A 15,499-nucleotide genomic window follows, 5' to 3' on the forward strand; every position below is an offset into this window, starting at 1 on the left:
TCATCATGTAACTTTAACCTGAATCACTAGAAATTTTCCCCTCACAAATATCATCAGTGCCATAAAGACTACACATTAATTATTAACAATATCAAGACTACCAATTACAAATGATATCTACACTCTACAAAATGCCTACAACACAAGCACAATACATTAATACAATGAGAATTTAATACTCCAGCATTCTGGCCTCCAAGAATATAAGAGCCCATGACTTTTTTTGGGGAGGATTCAATCCAAAAAATTTGGATAGGAAAAAATCTCCTTAATCCCCAAAAAGTCTCAATTCTAATGTTTTGCATCATAGCTACCAGCCAATTTGGCTTATGCTTAATTTGCTATGTTGACTATCATATCTATCTGTGATTACCTACTTGTAGCTACGGGAGCAGAGTTAAGCTTGTGCTGCCCTGTCTTCAATACTTTCAACTATCTTTTTAAATGAAAGGACACAAGTGCAACTGATGTGATATTTTACTGTGGCAAAGTTTCGCTCTCCAGCTTTGTCAAGTCGTAATGGCTTGACAAAGCTCCTAGAGAGTGATACGTTGCCACAATAAAATGTCACACTAGTTGTACTTGTCCTCTTTTACCATAATATACTATTGGTAATTCTACCAACATTATTACCTCTTTAAAGTCTCCTGTGGTTTTAACACTTACAACAGTAAACTTCCCTTGTAGTTCATTATGTATTCTTTAAGGGCCTAGTGGACTCTTCCTTCCTGGCAAACATATTTATTAACCCTTAAATGGTCCAAACGTATATATACGTTTTTTCAACATTTGAAAGTACAGTGGACCCCCGGTTAACGATATTTTTTCACTCCATAAGTATGTTCAGGTGCCAGTACTGACCGAATTTGTTCCCATAAGGAATATTGTGAAGTAGATTATTCCTTTCAGACCCCCAAACATACACGTACAAACGCACTTACATAAATACACTTACATAATTGGTCGCATTCGGAGGTAATCGTTATGCGGGGGTCCACTGTATGTAAAAAATGTAGATCTTCTTTGTTTTACATTTAAAAATGTGCATAAACCTTTTATCTACATATTTTTTGTTATTTTTGAAAAAATGTAAAAAAAACGTAGATCTACTTTTGGAGCACTACGGATTTGAACGTCGATTTGTTTGGACCGTTTAAGGGTTTGTACCCAAGCATCACGAGGAATACTTTCCTCTCCTTGCTAGAGTTCAGTTCTTGTTGCAACTACACAGAGTAATTACTCTTTTCTCCTTAGCAGGAAAATCCTGCACCCACTTTATCTACATAGATGTATTCTCATATCTAGGCCCAAATTTGCTGCTCACGGTTTACCTAAGTGAGATGAGCTCATGGAGTAGAACTATGGCTTCAAAGCCATAGAACTACGGGACGGATCCTCAAAGGGTTAGAAACCACAACGAAACTACACCACAATGTCCTTTTAAACGAAAAACACGGTCACAGTTTTTTTTCCCTATTATGCACTGTATGGGGCAAAATTATTTTATATGGTTCATATCCAGGCCTCAAATTTATCATTGACAGCTTATCTGAGTGAGGTCACCTCAAACCCATAGTACTATGGTACCAACCCTGAAAGGGTTAGAGTATGTACCTGAAGGATCTCTACTTATGGCATTTTGTTCAAATCACTGCTGCAGAGAGCTTACAAAATTTAGAGTCAAAGTCTTGGTCTAAGGTTTCACCTTAGACCAAGAGTCAGGATAACCCAATTCACTTAATATTAATATTTATTTCAGCATGATACAATGTTTGTACAGTGATGGTTGACATTTAGGTGTACATGCAGAAAGGCCTGGAGTTTAACAACTAACTCACCAAGGATTCAAACCTCACCCGTTCTGTGGCGTTTGAGTCAGAAAGCCCACTGTTATGCCGAGCATTTTGGGCAAACCTAAGCCTAGATTAAAACTAAAATGGCAATAACTAATTGCTTATATGTATGTTCTCAAATTTTCCTAGCCTTTACTTAACTAGCACATACTTACATCAGCTGAAGGTCTCTTTTCGGAGCGTGATCGTGACGCTGGATACTCAGGTAATGGAGGACCATCATAATATCGAGGGGGGCCAATTGGGTCAAAAGGTGGCTGTGAACAAGACAAAACAAATAGACAACTGTAAATAACCTAGATGTTAACCAGTGACTGAGTGAGATAAAGTGAAGTATACCATCTTCCTTCCTGGAGTTATATATACTGTATATCATAAATTTGTCCAAAAACACCAAGAATTTTGTGAAAAGGAATCAATTGAAGGGATAATAACACCTTACATTACATAAACAGAAGGGTGGATGAGGGGCTTGAACTACGGTCTGTAAATTGACGGTCCAGACTATGGTTTGATCCCCCCCTTGTTCACCCTTCTGTTTACTCGTTGACAGCTGTATATTACAACTTAATATGAGTTCACACCTTACATTATTTAAATTATACTATATCTTTACTACTTTAGCACTAACTTTGCTATAGTGAATAAACACTAACTTGACTACCTCAGCACTAACTTTACTAAATAAGCACCCTTTTCATTACTGAAGCATTACACAAACACTACTGTACCCTCAGTACATGAATACGATCTCCCAAACATTAATAGTATCTTCGGAGCATGAGTATTAACTCTAGTACAGTACATGAGAACAATATCCAACCCACGAAAATAATCACCACCGAGTCAAACCTCCATATTTAACAGGGTTATGTTCCTGAGGCACCAGATGATGAGGGAAAAATTCAAAGTGGTATTTTTAACTCAGAATATTGATACAAATGACGAATTAAAAGGCACAACACACAAGAGAAAATACAGCCTCTCCTCACTTAGCTACGTACTCGTTTACCAACAGTATACACATATGACTTCTTGCAGCAGTCATATATACGGCCTCTCTTAACTTCTCGCAGCGGTCACATATATGGCCTCTCTTAACTTCTCGCAGCAGTCACATATACGGCCTCTCTTAATTTCTCGCAGCAGTGATATATACGGCCTCTCTTAACGTCTCACAACACTGACATATACAGCCTCTCTTTACTTCTCATAACAGTGATATACACAACCTCTTCTCACCTCACAATAGTTCAGTCCATTCTTATACTTCACACCATTCTTATTGTTTGGGCTCAATAAAGGCTGTTTAATTTTCAATGTGATTCTGCTTTACTGTACTCCAATGTTTTACTCCTAAATAACAAAAAGGCACAATGCCGTGACTGGAACAATACACAAATAACCTGCACCAAGAGAGGAGCTTATGACGACTTTGTAAATGGTCCAAGTTGGACCGAAACGTCGTCATAAACTCCTCTCTCCTATGTGCAGGTTATTTGTGTATTGTTTTACCCTCTGATATACCCAGCCTGCTGTCACAAGATCCAGAGGACCATCAGGTGGTAGGGATTAGTAGGTGGTGCAAGGGTAAAGGGAAAGTTCATGCCTTCAAGAGGAGGATAAAAGTCTTCAAGAAAAAGATACATGCCTTCAAAAGGAAGATCATGCCTTCACACATTACAATAAAACTTAAAGCTTATGAGGAAAAGCAACCCATTCCAAGACAGCAGCAGCAGCAGCATGGGTCACTGCTACTAATGCTGTAGTCAGTAGTTTCTTGAATTGCTACAGGATGCTAAGTGGAAAAAAAACGAGAAGTAATGCATTAGTCCCTTTATATCTATAACAGCCACATAAGGAGACACCTGTTGTAGATGAAGCATACTGCCTTATGCAATGCCTCCATTTCCATAGGTAACTGCACATGTGCAACAAGCACCCACCATGCAAGATCAGCGAGGTTCACAAAATGCACTGAAGATTCTTGTTGCAGTATGCAAAAGTATTGCTGCCTGACTGCACCAGCACAGCTAACATTGTCCTTCAACATATCTACAGTATAAAGCCAGGAACATCTTGATAGTGATCTCTAAGTCATGCAGCATGTGCTTGTATGATCCGTATATTTGCAACACACATGGCCTCGTCTGGGTACTCAGGTGGTCAGGGGCATATTATCTTGCCTCATCCCTCTCAGCAACTGGGGTAGTATCATGTACATCTCAATGCCAGTAGCACATTCACTGCCAATCAGTCACAGGATGATTCTTACCCACTCACCACAGCATAACAACATACAGACCATGGAATGATGGGGGGGTTTGAAACCCATGGTAATAACAAACAGCAGTGTTTTCAGCATTATGTGGATACCATCCTTAATGGATTACTTCTTGTTAATTCCACAGTAATTCTGTGAACCCCAGACTAATGCACTGATTTACTGAACCACAGACTACGTTAATTTAGTAGATCACAGACTAATGAATCATTTGATTTACTTTACTGAGAAAGCCTCCAATGAACAAAATTGGAAATGCATGCAAAATAATGGTTCGTGGAAAAAAACAAGAAAATATAACATGCATGGAAAGGAAGTGTATCACATAAACTTATCAACTGCTAACGTGTGAGTTTCGGCTGTTATCCCCTCTCCTCATGCCAGAAAACTAATGGAGTATTATCCTCATATACTGTAAACACAACTGAAAAGGTTATATCCAAAAACTGACTAGCGCAGTCATAAATGCAATTGAAAAGGTTAATCCAAAACTGAATAGTACATTTGTAAATGAAACTGTAAGGGTTGTATCCAAAATTAAATAACACTTCTGTAAATGCGAATGAAAAGTTATATAAAAAAAATGGACAGGCATGCATAATATACACTATTAAAGTTTTGACTCACTTTCTCAATAACATCTACAAGAAAATCATGCTATATATAGACAGGAGATTTATAGGGATTCACATAAAGCAAAGCTAGTGGGAGATGACTGGAGGTAAACACTCCCCCCCCCCAAAAAAAAGGTGTTTGGGTGATAAACTGTTGTGTTGTGGGAGGGAGAGAGCAAACATCATGTTTCGGTGAGAGTAGCAGCAGTGGTGTCTAAATGCTAATGTCTCTAATGTCTTGCCTAATGGTTGAACAAAAGTTCTCATTTTCTCAAGTCGTAAGTGTTTGGTCAATTGTGACATCCTGTTAATAGCTATATAGGCTGATATCAATGTGTGGTATAATGTTATACAGAGAATAAGGGACAAAGAAAACAGTCTAGCTCTTAAGTAGTTTTTAAGCATTAGTATTAGTCTGCCTGAAATGCACCACAAGCTTGTGGCTTTCTTTTCTGCCTAACAATATTATATGTAAACTACAAGACTAGTGAAGAAATCAGTTATTTATATTTGTGAAGGTACAATTCAGAGAGGAGCAGTTGAGTTTGTCTGGTCATTAGAAAAGATGGAACAAGAGAAGACGATCAAGGTGTACAAAAGCTGGGGTGGATGGAAGCAGGTGTAGGGAACATCCTAGTAGGAGAGGGAAGGTTTTAAGTGGTGCTTAACCAATCAGGAGGCACGTGCGAGTATGTTAGATTACAGTGGATTTCTGCATGACTGTCCTGGTTTGAGAGGGATCTTTTCTTGTCCCCAGACAACTTTGGAAGAAGCAAAAAATTTTACTTTTGGATATACTAAAATTTTTATATTTGATTGATTGTAATGTTACAGATATTGTTTTGTACAGTTAGCACTTGGCAAGCAAAGTAAATGCTTTGTGTTTTGGTCACTAAAACAGGATGTCATGCTGTCTGATAACTTCCGTTAACACGATACAACTTCACCAGTACAGATTTCATGGCAGAGGTAACAGCCATAAATACATGCTGGAATTAAATGACTCTCTCCCTGGCAGTAATTTCCCCAAAGACAATGCTATTTCAAAAATAAATGAATTACACTTTTGAAAAATAAAACAAGAGTTTCAGTCCTCAAGGTCTTACTAATGACCAAAATAAAACTAAAGTAAGCATATTGGAAATACAATACTATTACTCTGAAATATAATCCCAAGTTCCTAAAGATTTCATCCAGTGAAAAGTATGTATCTTAAAAGGTTTAGTGAATGGGGTAAATTATCACTTTATGCTGTAAATGTATATTAATTATAATGATGCTTCATATATGGCAAATTGCTTATTATATTTTCCATAATTTAACCCGTAAACGGTCCAAGCAGATCTACGTTCACATGTGTAGTGCTACAAAAGTAGATCTACGATTTTTTTACATATTTTCAAATATAACGAAAAAAAAAAAAAGTAGATCAAAGTTTTTTACACATTTTCAAATGTAAAAAAACAAAAAGATCTACTTTTTTTACATGCTTTCAAATGTTGAAAAAACGTGTATATACGTTTGGACCGTTTACGGGTTAAAAATTGCCTTATGAACTGCAAAATACAGTGGAGCCCCGGTTAACGATATTTTTTCACTCCAGAAGTATGTTCAGGTGCCAGTACTGACCGAATTTATTCCCATAAGGAATATTGTGAAGTAGATTAGTCCATTTCAGACCCCCAAACATACACGTACAAACGCACTTACATAATTGGTCGCATTCGGAGGTAATCATTATGCGGGGGTCCACTGTATTTGGTCATTTTAGATTTAATAACTAAATGTACATTTTACAATAAGGTACATTAGTGTTACAGACTGGTTTATATTTAAAGGCCCATAGTTATGCAAAGCATTTCTGGTAGGCTTAAATCAGAACTTAAAATTACCTGACAATAACTAGGAAGAGTTAAAGACTCCTAAAACTGTAACAACACAATTCCTGTCAAATCACAGAATGGATGAGGCCTGAACCCACGTCAGGCGAGTCCCAGAACTCACAGGTCAGCGTGCTGAACCCCTGGTCCATGTTGGCCCAAGAAGATTCATCCAACTAGGCATTTTTCTATACTGGAAGTCTAGCTATTAGACAAATCGCAGGTCAGGTGGGGCTCGAACCCATGGCTGACAAGACCTAAAATTCAGAGGCTTAGACCACTAGGTGACTTAGACCTGCCTAGCATGGGCAGTAGGCCAGCTGCAGTGCTCCTTTATGGTCTTAAGTCCTCACATCGTAAGAAAACAGTTTTTATGGCTCAATGACGATATGAAGGGATAGTAACAGAAAATAGCTGTGACAATTGCAGCTATAAATTTCTAAGGGGTAAGGAGGTAGAAATTTAGTAAACAGAAAATTGCACAAGCATGAATGTTGATATTATCATTATAATCAAAAAGAAGCACTAAACCACAAGGGCTATACAGCCCTGCAGGGCAGGAAGGAAGCGAGGGTATCAGGTGGCAAAACAGAGATGGATGAGTAATAGGTTACGGAGAACAGCGGGGCAGTGGATGGTGAAAGGGTAGAGGGCAGCAAGAGATTGAGGTAGAAAGGGCTGAGGGGAGTGCGAAAGGTATCATCATCAGAGTTTGTGGAGTAAATCAGTCTTTGTCAAGAAGTCAATGAGAGAGTCAGGATTAAAGGAGGGTCCATCAGCAAGAAGGGAAGGTAAAATGAATGTTGATAGAAACGTGCAAAGGCAAAACTCAAAAGATGCACGTGATATTTACATTTGATGTTCATAAATTACTAAATGTAAATAGAAAAGTTTGTTTTTCTTTTAGAGTCATCCTGCCTTGGTGGGATACAGCTACTACGCTGAAAATTTTTTTTTACATCAATTTCAGGGGAAATTTTCAATGCTATTTATAAAGCAGTTGGCAAATAGTAAACTTTTAAAACCTTCCAGCAGAGTTTCATATTTTTAGGCCATTTATTTACCTGGAGATTACCTGGAGAGAGTTCCGGGGGTCAACGCCCCCGCGGCCCGGTCTGTGACCAGGCCTCCTTAGGTCAGTGTCCCAGGATGCGACCCACACCAGTCGACTAACACCCAGGTACCCATTTTACTGATGGGGAACATAGACAACAGGTGGAAAGAAACACGTCCAATGTTTCTACTCTGGCTGGGAATCGAACCCAGGCCCTCACCGTGTGAAGCGAGAGCGTTAACCACCAGGCCAATCAGGTTGTGTCGAACACATGGGATATCAAAATCAGAGGTATTTATTCCTTGTGTCCATGAATTCTGCTGCAGCTCTCTAAAGAGCTTAAGGGTTGGATTCATGTATGTATTACGTGTCATGTATATAAAGTATACACACTAGTAAATGCAGATGGGTTGCACATTGAGTAAATTTAAACTTTATGATAGTTGGGGTATGTCCAGTTAGACAGACTTGAGTTCTGGAAGTACATTGCCTGCACTCTGGAGGAGTGAGAATATTTGTGGTATCGGCACACCTCTGGCAAAACAGTAATGGAGTGATGGTGAATGTGTTCCTTCTTCCTCAGGTCACCCTGCTTCAGTGGGAGACCACCGATGTGTTAAAAAAAAAAAAAAGGGTGTTGCCTGGAAACTGAGCGAGCGATTATTCTAACAGTGGACTGTTTCTGAGTTACAATAGGTTATGGGTGACTTGTTACTGTACATACCCATACACATGTATCAAAGTGAGGTAGGAATAGATCACGGTACAGTAGAACCCCTGTATCCGCAGGTTTGGTTTTCGTGGTCTGAATATAACCTTTAATTTTGCTTAATAATGGCCCCAAAGTGCAAAAGTAGTAATACTAATAGTTCTTCAAAGCCTAAGAGAAACCTTGAAGTTCTTCCCATCAGTGAAAAAGTGCTAATTCTTGTGCATAATTTATAAGTTAAACTTTATGACGAATATGTACGTAAAGGAAAAACGACTCGTATACAGTGGACCCCCGGTTCACGATATTATTTCATTCCAGAAGTATGTTCAGGTGCCAGTACTGACCGAATTTGTTCCCATAAGGAATATTGTGAAGTAGATTAGTCCATTTTAGACCCCCAAACATAAACGTACAAATGCACTTACATAAATACACTTACATAATTGGTCGCATTGGGAGCTGATCGTAAAGCGGGGGTCCATTGTATAAGGTTCACTACTATCCGTGGTTCTAAGTATCCACGGTAGGTATTGGAGCACATTACCCGCAGATACCAGGGGGGACTATTGCACAGTAGTAATACAGCGATGATGCTTCGTGTACATATTAATGTATTTTAGAGTGTCCAGTGTTTATAAAATCTTAAGATATGTGCTCGATATGAGTGTTTAATTTTAGTTTACTCTCATGGTGTATACTTAATCTTCCCTTATCTTGTCTTCTGTAATGTGTATTATTTACCTTCCAGTTCAATTAAAATTTACTGTGTTATATAGTTGATGGTCAGTGTGTGTTGTAAAGCAGATGGTCAAGGTGTGCTGTAATGTTGATGGTCAGGGATAGTAAAATTTTATAGTCTTTCAAATTATGTCCATTCGCTTTCAGCAAGATAACTATTGAATAAAAGAAGATTAACAAGTAATTTTTTTTTTTTTTAGCAAACTGGCTGTCTCCCACCAAGGCAGGGTGACCCAATAAAGAAGAAACACTTTCACCATCGTTCACTCTATCACTGTCTTGCCAGAGGGGCACCGATACTACAGCTCAGATGCCCTTCCAAACTGCAAATATCCCCACCCCTCCTTCAGAGTGCAGGCACTGTACTTCCCACCTCCAGGACTCAAGTCTGCCTAACTAGTTTCCCTAAATCCCTTCACAAATACTGTATTACCTTGCTCACACTCCAACAGTTTGTCTCCACTCATTTCTATCTAACAAGCTGACACACACACCTGCTGGATGTCCAAGTCCTCTCGCACACAAAACCTCCTTTATTTATATTGTTTGTGCAACTTAGCAAGCACTATACAGTGGACCCCTACCTAACGATATTATTTAAATCCAGAAGTCTGTTTGGGTGCCGTTATAGACCGAATTTGTTCCCATAAGAAATATTGTGAATTAGATTAGTCTGTTTCAGACCCCCAAAAATACACCTACAAAAGCACTTACATAATTGGTCAAGTTGGGAGCTGATCGTTAGGCGGAGGTCCACTGTACTTAATAAACTTATAGAGATCCAAGAAAGGTTAAGCAGGATTAACCCTTTCAGGGTAGGTCCCATTGTTCTACATCAAGCTCAGCTCTCTCAGATAAGCTGTGAGCAGTATATTTGGCCTAGATATGAGAGGTTGGGTCTATGTAGTAAATGTGCACCATATAAAATAATCCTGCAGCACGCAGTGCATAATTGGAAAAAAAAAAAAAAACTGCAACTGTGTTTTTGGTTTAAAACAGCGTCTTTGCGGTGTATATTCAGATGGTTTTATGACTGTAATGTCAGTTTCTTGGTCTTATTTGATAAAATGGAAGATACATTACAGAATTCAAGATGACTTTGAATGGTTTCAGGAGTGAAAGTAGCTTGATATTAAGCTCAAATTAGCAAAAATGTTTGATTTTTGCCAATATTCCAGAGTACACAAATTACATCACTTGTCCAATATGCATCCAACTGGTTGGTCTAATACATGTTCACAAATGCACTGACTTTATCTGTACAGTTATTACAATGCAGTAGTCTGTATAGCAGTAAATCTTCCGTTTTTTGTGCGACTAAAAATTCAAAATGGAAAGCAAGCATAATATAGAAGAGGTCCGAGGACATGACTAATGAAGAGATGAAATGTTTTTTTGATGCCAGGAATGTCTACGTTGTTTATTCTGGGCCCTATTCTAAAATTGGCAATTTTTTATTTTTGTGTGAAAATGGTCAAATTACCAATTTCTGATCACTATTGGGTAGTCGAAATAGGTAAATGGGTGGTTTCTTGTACTCAACTGTTAGAAGAAATACTAGTGAAACAGCTGTGTGTTCGGTCAACTAGAACAATGGAACTGGCAGAAAATAGGGTTCGAAGTGGGTGTAATCGCCGATGCGTAACTATCGCCTAGACCACTAACTTTGCCAGAGTGTAATTCCATAAGTTTTCCATCAAATCTCGTACTTTTGGTATCATTACCCTTAGAAAAAGTTTCTCTATCATTTCACGACAACAAAAAAAAAAAAAAAAATACATATTTTTTTATATTTTCCGACCCTGAGAGCAAGTTTCAGACCAGGGGCTCCGACCTTGAAAGGGTTAATATAGGCTATGTTAATTTAGCAATTTGTAAAGCTAACAGTGAGATAATAAACTGTATATGAACTTTACCATGTTAACTCATAAAAATATATCTTATCACTGTACAAGACCAAGTTTTTGAAAAGGGCTAATTCTGGGCCTGTTTGAGTACATCTGGCTGTAAAATATGGTGTTAATAATGATACACTTGTGTAACATTTGAGATTTCTTTTTGAGGGAACGTTTTGCCTGGCAGTGGCGTGTTCAGTCCAATACAGAGAAGAATGGCAGGAAGAGTTTGAGGTAATCAGTCCCTCAGCCTGGAGTCAATGTGTTCTGTCCATCAATCCTGGACTGAACACACAAACTATAGGCTGAAGGACTGATCACCTCATTCTCCTCATCTCCCACCCTTCTCCTCTGTACTGGACTGAAGAAGCCACTGCCTGACAAAAAATTTCCTCAGTATAAATTCCTAAATGTTGCACAAGTGTCTCATTCTTCAACTTAACAATTTTCTAAACTATTACATCACAAATCAAAGTTTTTTCTTATGGATATAAACCAATTTCTAAAATTCACAAATAATTTAGAAATTTGTGTCCCCCCCATGATTTATTTCAGATTTCGTGCAATGTACAAATGCTAATTTTACAAAAGTGCACAATAGTTCGCTCAAAATACTATGAAACAAAAAATGTATAGGTGAGAACAGGAACACTGGTATACTGCATGAAACATGAACAGTGTAGGTGACAGCAGGAACACTGAGGCAGTGGCAGTGGCAGACCTACATTTTTTGGGCCCTTAAGCTTGAACTGTTATGGGGCCCCTTCGCATACAGCAGATCCAATATTTTTAAGCAATGTGGACTAAAGTGGCTTCTAGGACCCCTCCAGGATTAGCCCTGAAGCTTAAGCTTCATTAGTTTCATAGTAGATCTGCCCCCCTGGCTACAACTGGTGTGGGTCTCTTATTTTCACTGTTTTGGTAAGCCTACAATGTTTCAGCTTCCCCATCATAAATGTACTAATTCATTACAGTAGTGTGCCATTAAGTGGGATGATTTCTGTACTGGGATTTCTGTGTTAGTGTTTCTTATGAATACTAAAAATAGCAAAATGTGGAAATATATTGGCACTTACGTAAAAGATTTAGATAAAACTGAGTAAGAAGTAGAATTATCAACCACACTGAATATGAGACAGCGACTAATGTTAGAAGACGACATCTTAGCCACCAATGCAGTAGCATCCCAGCCACTGCTGTAGCCAGCACCTCAGTCACTGCTGCAGCCAGCACCCCAGCCACTTCTACAGTCACCACCACATCCAGTGCCTTAGTTACCAACACAGCCAGCACCACTGGCATGACCTCAGAATGATTCTACAGAGAAATCATCCTTCTGACTTTCCCTCCAACACCTACAGTTTTGCCTCATTTGTATTCCACCATAGTTATCACAGTTATTTTCCCTTTCTGGATTCTCTGAGACCTCTAGGAATGTATCCCCTGCAAATCTGGAGGGATTATTGTATATATATATGTATACTGCACAGATACACATACAAACACAACTACAAACAAACTTTATATTATTACTGGGGTTCAACATAAAACTACTTGAGCATTAGTTACATACCATATGCTTCAGCTCAAGCATATATCTATTTTATGCAATAAGTTGAGGGTTTACTCTCAGCATGACTGATGAAACATTTGCATATGTGCAGCTTCTACTGGTTCAGACATGTGATCAAACGCTAGGACATAATCGGTCCCAAGACCAAACTTTTTCTAATAAATATGTCATAGTGTTTGCTCACATGTCTTTCTAGACCAGTCTGTCGGTGTTTATTACCAAGGTTTATACCATACGCAGCTTCTACTACCCACACACTTCCATTCCTGGCAATATGAGGATAGTTCATTTTGGCAGAAAGCTGAGGCCCCCACTACCTCCCTCCCGCGCAAACCCATGTAGCACAAAAAAACTATCATGGACATTAATATATTAAAGAGTGAAGCGTTTTACATAACCAATTATATTACAAATGGTAATAATATGTAAAACTAACATGTTACCTTATGAGTTGGCGGTGATGAGAATGTCCGACTTGAGGAAGGTGTGGTGGTGGTGAGAGGAGGCAGGTGGAGAATGGAGGCCATGTGGCGCTGGAGGAAGAAGATCGAGTGGCAGTGGAGGGAGGAAACTATGTGACAATTTAGGGAGAAGGCCGTGTGGCGGCGGACGGGGAGAGAGACTAACGTTCCGCCGATAGCAACACACGACATACTAAATAATGAAGAAGGGACACCAAGAGCTTAGCTCTGTTCCTTTAGCTACAAATAGATAATCACAAATAGACAATCACACACCCCATGACCCTACAAAACTGTCATCAGAAGTGTACATTTGAGATGACACTTGTTACACTTAGTACTTGCTTTCTTGTAAGTGTGAATCATCTTGCAATATGGTTCAATTTAACATATGTATATTGATCACCTGGGATAACTCAAGTTAACATTCATCACCTGCTAAGAGAATGGCCACGACAAACCTATTTTTAATCTATCTTCCACACACACCCCCAAAGCATCTTCCCCTGTATATATAGCTTAGTAAGCTATAATGGCTTAGAGCTGACAAGTGATGGAAAAAGATTCTTACAACAAAAGGAGGCCTTTTGCTCTTATGACATTTCCACATACAAGAGGCTGCATCAAGTACCTAAGATTAAGAATTGATCTTCATGAAGCACATCCCCAATGGAATACACAGGTGAGAGTATACCCCGCCACCACATGGAATAGCTTCACTACTACCACTGATATAGGGTGGTATACCTGCACCACCATTACTGCTACCACTACTAGCAGGTCACAATATCACCCTGCGCAGATATTCCCACACAATATAAGCCTGTATCAGGACAATGTTTAGAGCCAAGGAGGGCATTTCAGAACACTTGATAAAACTCTCCATAAAGGTGAAACAGTCTTGATAAAGGCTTGTACTGCCACTTGCATCTGTCTGGTGTTGCCACTACACTCTTTATTAACCAACAACAGTCCCCTTACATCACTGTTTATCTGTAATGTGGATACTACATCTGAGATAGATAGAATTAGTGAAAGTTAGTGACAAAAAGCAAGAATTAGGAGAAAGTGATATTAGAGAGAAAAGTATGAGAAGATAAAAAAAATGAGAGAGAAACAGTCTGAGAGAGTCAGAGATGAAGGGAGCATGTGTGTCTATATGTACATGCTGGCATATAACCAAACACACACACACACATACGCACGCACGCATGTATGCCATACATGAAAATGTACGCATACACAGGAATTAAACCATACCACGGGTGGGGGTTGAACCCACGGTCAGAGAGTCTCAAGGTGGTCAGAAAGTGGAATGATCTTGGTGAAAAAGTGGTGGCGGTAGACTCCACACATAGCTTTAAGAACAGGTACAATAGGGCCCACAAGGAAGTGAATCTGGCAAGCAACAAGTAGAGAGGCAGAGCTGAGACTTGACCCCTTTAGCCATATATAGGCGAGTACAAACACACACACACACACACAGTCAACCCTAGCAGAGCCAACATTCGCATAACGTAATTTTGAATAATGACCAAATAACCTAGTACCTCCCTTAGAGATTATTTCTTCTGTTAAAAAAAAAAAAACGACCTCTCGTAAAACACATGACTTGTTGAATTTGGGATTTTTGTTTTCTCAGTAGCTTTTTTGACTAATGGTCGTCTATTAGTGTATGACTTTTTGGTGCACATGCAATATTTTTTTCTGGGGGAGGGAAGGGGTAAAAATAAAATCATGAAATATGGAACTTGTACAGTGTTTTCATATCTTTTGTCGAGTTTAGGTAAGAAATACAGATTAAATACGTCTCATTTTCTCGAGGCTGAATTGCAAAAACATCACCGCATTTTCTGGCATATTGGGCGCACTTTCCCCAAGAAAAATAGCCTGAGCCATGAGTGTACAAGGGTAGGCTCAGAGCCAGATTAAGATTTTGTAGGCCCCTGGGCTACAGGTACTGTGAGGGCCCCCTGTGATATTTTCAAAAGGAAAAAAATTAAAGAAATATTATTTTTACAAGACTAACCACAATTAAAATTCAAACATTTGCTTTGTGAAATTTCTTCTATACATCAGTGAATTGTAAGTTGTCGAGAACATGTCTGGAGGCCCTCCAGCTGGTAGAGGCCTGTGGGTTGTAGCCCCTAAAGCCCATGCCTTAATCTGGCCCTGGGTAGACTCTGGGTTACTGACAAGTGTATAAAAGGACCTGCAGGTCATTAGAATAACAAAGTTGTAATACTTATAATGCTCGTGTGCCTTATATGCCGAATACATATTTTTTCTTGGTTGGTCATAAAAAAATATTTATTTTTTACTGCCTCAGTGTCCATCTCCCATCAAGGTAGTGTAACTCAAAAAAACAAGGAAATGCACTCATTATATATAACACTGTTGTCTTGCCAGAAACATGATGACATCACAGACCAGAT

The 15,499-nt window shown here is 38.9% G+C and overlaps 1 protein-coding gene across 7 annotated transcripts in view; it reads right to left on the bottom strand.

The window, feature by feature from the left end:
* The window catches only part of LOC128701784 (YTH domain containing 1), a 114,929-nt gene that overhangs the window by 1,110 nt on the left and 98,320 nt on the right, over positions 1-15,499 (bottom strand). For 4 of the 7 annotated variants that reach the window (XM_070104992.1, XM_070104993.1, XM_070104991.1 and 1 more), the window contains 2 exons: positions 13,047-13,136; positions 2,009-2,110 (listed from right to left, as the gene is read on the bottom strand). In XM_070104992.1, the coding sequence (XP_069961093.1) occupies positions 2,009-2,110; positions 13,047-13,136 (192 nt within the window). The remainder of the gene's footprint in view (positions 1-2,008; positions 2,111-13,046; positions 13,137-15,499) is intronic. The other 3 variants (XM_070104996.1, XM_070104997.1, XM_070104995.1) reach the window with 1 other exon arrangement.

The sequence above is a fragment of the Cherax quadricarinatus genome, chromosome 96 (assembly GCF_038502225.1).
Source record: "Cherax quadricarinatus isolate ZL_2023a chromosome 96, ASM3850222v1, whole genome shotgun sequence".
Taxonomy (NCBI): domain Eukaryota; kingdom Metazoa; phylum Arthropoda; class Malacostraca; order Decapoda; family Parastacidae; genus Cherax; species Cherax quadricarinatus.